Genomic DNA, 6,348 nt, shown 5'->3' with positions numbered 1-6,348 from the left:
TTTCAACATGCATCTCTGAGCAGCAGACTGGGAGCACACATTGATGCGCTGCTCACATCTTGTCGATGACAAGGGACTTCTCAAACTGGAGCACCACCGCAATCTAAAGTAGGGCTGACCACTTCCACCACTCCCAGCGGCTTTATTAAGACATGCAGAGCAGCGGCTAGGCTCAGACATTTCCTACTCAATCGAAAAGACAGGCCGCAATTTGGCCCTTTTTACGTAAAACACACCAGATCTCCATCATGCCCGCCTGACACCTTTGGGCATTTCTGTAATGCCTGGTTGATTGGAGACTGTCAAGGAGGAGTACGAGAAGAGTGTTGTTTGATAAAGCGTAACGTCATTTTATTAGCTTTGTCAACTATTTTATTTTCTACCATCACAGCTGTTACGCTTGAAGAGTAATTGCACGTCAAGAAATAAGACATTTATCGAACATGCCCCTCACACTTTAAAAACATGAGGATCCATACAGAGCATTTCTTCATTTTATTGTCTTGCATGTGTGTGTCTTGGTAATAAATATGCTACAGTAAGCTTATTCGTATACATGGTACTCCTTGCCCAACAATATGCATGGCTGTGTCTCTCACACTGCTGATTGCTTGGGACGAGTGCATCGCCTGGAATATTTTCAAATTGATGCCTTTTTAGACATTACAATCTATTATCATTTTTTTCTCTTGCTCTCTTCTCCACCGAGGTGTGATTTTCCACGAGGACTGATGCCGGGAGTGGGTAAGTAATACACAATGCCATTGTGATAATCTCATCCATTTCAGTGCTGCGCGGCACAAACTGCAGTGAAAGGAGCTTGTCCTGTGGATGGGATTGAAATGCTACACCGGACTGTGTGCTACGCCCCATCTATCCAGACCTGGGCTATTTCAGGATGTATTATGTATAATGTGTGTGTGTGTGTGTCATGTGAGTTTGTGTGTACATAGGCCTGAGCAGTTGTAGTGGGTCTGTGTGTGTGAAATCTGTGCATATATGTGTGTAAATATAAGCCGTTATCTGAACTTGTGTTTCTATATGTGTCTGTATGTGTGTGTCTGTCTGTAAGTGAGTGTATGTGGTTCTGTGTGTGTGTGCTTCTACGCATGTGTGTGTGTGTATGGAAGTGTATTTCTGTCTGCATGTATGAGTGTGTGCGTGTGTTCATGTATGAGTGTCTGTGTGTATGTGTATGTGTATGTGTGTGTGTGGGTGTGTGTGTGTGTTTGTGTATGTGTTTGTGTGTGTGCATATATGAGTGTGTGTGTGTGTGTGTATGTGTGTGTGTGTTTGTTTGTGGTTTCGTGTGCCTGAGTTACCCTGGTGGCACCTCTCCCCTGCCTGGCTGGCCTGACTACAGAGTGGGCCGGCTCGGTTCTCGCCAGGGCTGCGGAGCAGCTGTCGACGGGCAGCCGTTCAGCAGTGCGGGCCCCCTGGTGGGGGTATGATGAGGAGCCCATCTTGCTTGCCTGGGGAGGCCTGGTCTACTTCACTTTTAAAAAGCAGAGAGGGCCATCTGTTCAGACAGACACCTCCCAAGCTCTCGGCTGGGATGGGCCAGGGGCTGAGTGCCGGTGTCTGATGCTCCCATCAGCGATGATCACAGGAGCACAGAGGTTCTCTTCTTTACACTATGACCCCGGGTGGGAGGGGGACGGACTGGAAGGGTCCATGACAACAAAAATGCCAACTAACGGTTGGGGGGGGGGCTTGTACTTTGAACAAGAGTCAACGCCCTGTTTGTTGTGTCATGATGTTGTACATACAACGTACCACAGGGATTGGACACAACACAGCATATTATTTGATCAATGATCATTTTCAGAAAAGCAAGAGCTCTGCCTGCATTACTGTAACACATGTAATATGAAATATCTAAAACTATTATGCAATATCATGGGTAATTATATTCACAAATATGATGAGAGCATATTGATTTATATATAACAGTAATGTTAATTATTGACGGCATGAAAAGCATTGACACGTGTAACTTGCTTCCCATATTCATAGAATTTCATCAGTTCATAACTACATACACGAAAAAAAAAATCATAAAATACATTTTTTGCCCAATATAGCACTGATTGCTGTAAACGGAACTCTTAATCCAAAATCCCATTCTAACTGTTACATTACTGTAATTTAAAATTCCAGGCGAATGAACAATACAGGTGCAGTGTTGGAAGGAATCAACAGATGTGCTTTGCCTACCATACTACAAAAAAGACTGAATTTACCCCATGACCATGGACTAAATCCCATTGCAATGTATCACGTTGTGAGACAACATTTTGTGTGGCTTTCATGGTTGTCAACGGCAGGAAAGACAACAATAACCCCAGTAAGTATTGTTCATAGACAAGTAACAGCTGCATAATGTGATTGCAACTGGTATGACCATGTAATGGATTAAGCTACTACTCGGGTTGAGAATTAAAAATGCCTTTTTGCTCAGATTTAGGGTCAGAGTTGTGTCAAGCGGGCCTAACGACACTGTCTGCAGGAATCCACTACTTTAAGCTACATGCTTCCAATGAGAAAGCATGCCTGATGCACGTAATCACTCAAACACACACACAAACACACGTGCACACACACAAACACACACATACACACTCAGAGGGATTATGTAGATAGATAGAAAAAAGGACAGATAGATGGATAGACAGACAGACAGACAGACAGACAGACAGACAGACAGACAGACAGACAGACAGACAGACAGACAGACAGACAGACAGATAGATAGATAGATGGATAGATAGATAGATAATGAACATTCATAACAAATACGATTATGAAACAGGAACAGACACACAAGACAGCATGGTTTTACTTCCAATTTTAAGGGACTATCATTTCTGTCACAAAAAAATAAGACTACGGAAAAAAAAATTGCAGCACAAACATTTGAACCTATTTCTAATGTCATGCATACTGCTAAACATATTAATAATTGCATCACACTAACTGTCTTAAATCAACCTAAATTCATAGGTCCTGTTTCCTCCACTGTGATAGAATGCCCTGCTCGTTCTTCATACTGGCACTGTGCAAAGAGCTCCTAACTCCTGTTACTCAGAGCCACCAGGGCAAACATGAAATAAATCACAAAGATTCAAATCACATATACTCTTTCTATGCATTGTTACAAAATGAAAAATGGATCTCTCTCACAGCAAAGCTTTGATTCAGTTCTCAGAAGTCATGCACTTTTTTTCAGAACACTATTCACACATTTTTCAATGTGTAAACTTTATGCTCATTCAGCAAACACATGCAATCAATACAATACATTCAAGGCATCACCATCTGAACTCAAGGAGCACACTGTTTTCGTGGTGGCAACACTAAGCCACAAAATTATTAACACATCAATCAGAATTGCATAATCAATAAAAAAGGAGCATTGGACAATATGCTTTCGAACAATGGATCCTACAATGGAGCAATTGCAAGACACCACAGGAAAGGCGGAGGACAACAAGGCCAACAACGATGAGTGTGGGACCAAGGAAGTGAAAGAAACTAAGAAGTGCTCATACTGTACATGGGCTGACTATAATGGAGCTGGACAATGAGTGTAGCCAAACTTACAGTGAGCCATTTCACAACTGCATCCATTTTTAATGTAATTTGCATTTCTGTAACATGTATTGTAGTGTAACGTTGTAGCGCATGCAAGGACTGTATCTTCACCTGGACCTTTTCATTATGTTTTCTTTTCAGTTCCATAGTTCTGTAATGGGTGACATCAGTAACTGCTGAATTATTGTTGTATCGTTTTTGTTTTCGGTAGAACTGAAAGGCAGACACCTTCTTGGGGTAGGCAGACACTACTTCTGTTGATGAGCAAGAAACTGCTGTTCAGTGATCAATATAGTCATTACCAGCGATGCAAAGGTGTAGAAACTCAAATCAGGACAGCAGCAGCCCTCCCAGTATGTTACAGTATCATTTGGAATAATGTTTTCATCAGACTGCTTTGGTTCACACCTGATTCAGTGACCATCCCCCAAGTTCACAAATCTTTTTTTTTCACACATATTCCCCATTACTCTTTTTGAGGATAGGCTCTTGTATGGCTTCGATTACGCACAACAGAGCATTTTTCCCTCTGTATATTTGTCAAGGGCAAACACCTTGTTTTTCTGAATCAGTCTGAATCAAGGAGAGGTTCCATCTCGTGATCATGATGCAGACCAGAGAGTAGTATTGAGTATAGAGAATAACGCTGAGTAGTTTCATTTATAGATTTATACTATCCTTTAAACTAGATATGTCAATCAATGTATTTGTACACTAGAGACAAAACATTAATTCAATTCAATACAATTTTATCTATATAGCGCCATAACAATACAATTGTCTCAAGGCGCTTTACAGAGGCCAGAGCCTGGACCCCTTAGTGCAAACCCAATGGCAGCAGGGGCAAGGAAAAACTCCCTGTTAGTCAGGAAGGAACCTTAATTAGAAAATGTGTGCAATACTCATCCGTCTTTTGATTTTATGTTCCTGTAAGGATACTCTGTGCCTAAATAATGTGGATAGCCCTATAAAAACCCATTACTGGGGAAAATATATGTGTTTTAAAACAATCCATCAAGTGTAAGAGCGTCGGGTAGTGTGTGTTTTTGACTTCTTGTGTGTGTTGTCTGTTAAAGTTTGATTTTGACCTGGGAGTTAAATGGATGTACTGGTGTAGGTTGCTGAGAATGGGTGTGTAGTTTTGAGAAAATGGTGATTTTTTTTTTTTAGAAAATGTGCCTCAGCAATGGGGAACAACTGTAAATGCAGCTCTCTAAGACAGTCACTTTTGGGTTAATTTTCGGCAGCACCCATGCCATATTTACAAACGCATTTGATGTGGTGAAACAATGTTCTCATAGTCACTGAATGGTGACACCAGTTATTTTTAACACACAGGAAGAAAGATGATGTAAGATTACCATCACAATCAAAACGGTTCTGTTACAACAAAGAGGAGCCTGTTCAAATGGTAAAAGTATGTTCAGCTTCTTCCATCTCAGGGCAACAGCACATTGGCAAAGACAGAATTAGGTTTACTCATACCTTGCAACTTGTGAAAGGAAAAGATGACATTAGATCATAATTGATTTTATTTATGCTGATATATTGGTGGTACTGTTGACTCTGTTGAGTGTTTTTGTTTATTCTTGATTGATAATATAAGATCTGATTTGTTATGGGATGGATTTTAAACCACTTACATCTACATTAATCTGTATGTTTGAGGAGCTGAGTGTAAACTATGTGGTGCCACTGTTTCTAGGTATGTCAAATGGAATGAACATGTTTCTGTCTGGTTGTGAGGGTCAATAGTTGCACATAACAACGAAACGATGTCCAGAGTTACGCTATTTTGCATCAGAGAACATCCAGAATTCACAACTAATTTCACCTGAAAAGGTGTACTGCATAAATTGAAGCTCTCTGATGCATTATCCATTCATAATGTAAATTATACGCCAAAATGAACATACATTTGCATTGATATATATATATAAACTCACAGTTACACACACAAACAAACACATTTACGCACATATAGGGATGGCGGAGGCGCACGTTTAGGCTGTCTATTTAAAAAACGATGTGGAGATAAAATGTCCCTTAAGCAAGTTTCTGCTCAACTTCTGAAGAAAATGAACAGAAGTGGCTGCAAGCCTAAACAGATTAAATGATAGCAGGGTTGATTAGAGCGCGGATAGGAGCGCTGAATTCGTGCACATAGTGCCGGAGTGGAAAGGACTGAATGCATTTAACCTCTCTCTATTAGCTAAAATATTTAAAGCATGCAATCTGTTTTCAGGGAGTAGTTTCACAGACAGGTTTTAATCTGATAACTTAAATGTCATTGTAAAGAATGACTGTCAAAACTCCAAGTCCACGGCTACTTGCCCTTTTCGGCCGTTCGCACGTGTCTATCTTGAGCCCTCCGAAGGGACTTGGATTGTTAGTATGGTATTTCTGTACACACAGTCAAGCATTCACGTATCAGTCACATTGTGATAACTTCTGACAAAGCAGAGAGGCGTGTTAACAACTCACCTTTTGCAGAATCCATTGGGTAAGGATCACAAAGGTCCAGCAGCGCACCTTCATCGCTCCTTCCTTCGGCGGACCTCCCTGAAATTACTAGTCCCCTTGGCTGAACATATACAGACAAAAATTAAGGATCAAAAACAATCCCAGAAAGCTGCAGAAGAGGTGTAAAGTATAAACTTGTATCTCAGTCCGTGGCACACTGGGTCAGTGACGACTATTCAATAGTTATTCAGCTTATGTAGTCCCTTTTAATAATGTGATACACATCCATGC

At 40.9% G+C, this 6,348-nt stretch overlaps 1 protein-coding gene across 1 annotated transcript in view; it reads right to left on the bottom strand.

Annotated features, from left to right (window-relative positions):
- nxph4 (neurexophilin 4) overlaps positions 1 to 6,135 on the bottom strand; it is a gene marked incomplete at its 3' end in the record, with an annotated part of 31,479 nt that extends 25,344 nt beyond the window's left edge. Inside the window, exon 1 of the mRNA XM_080846329.1 lies at positions 6,079 to 6,135. Within this exon, the coding sequence (XP_080702455.1) occupies positions 6,079 to 6,132 (54 nt within the window). The 5' untranslated portion in view covers positions 6,133 to 6,135. The remainder of the gene's footprint in view (positions 1 to 6,078) is intronic.
- Between the last annotated feature and the right edge of the window lie 213 nt (positions 6,136 to 6,348).

This window comes from Sprattus sprattus (genome assembly GCF_963457725.1).
Source record: "Sprattus sprattus genome assembly, chromosome: 10".
Lineage (NCBI taxonomy): Eukaryota > Metazoa > Chordata > Actinopteri > Clupeiformes > Clupeidae > Sprattus > Sprattus sprattus.
This window is presented reverse-complemented; position numbering and strand designations above follow the sequence as displayed.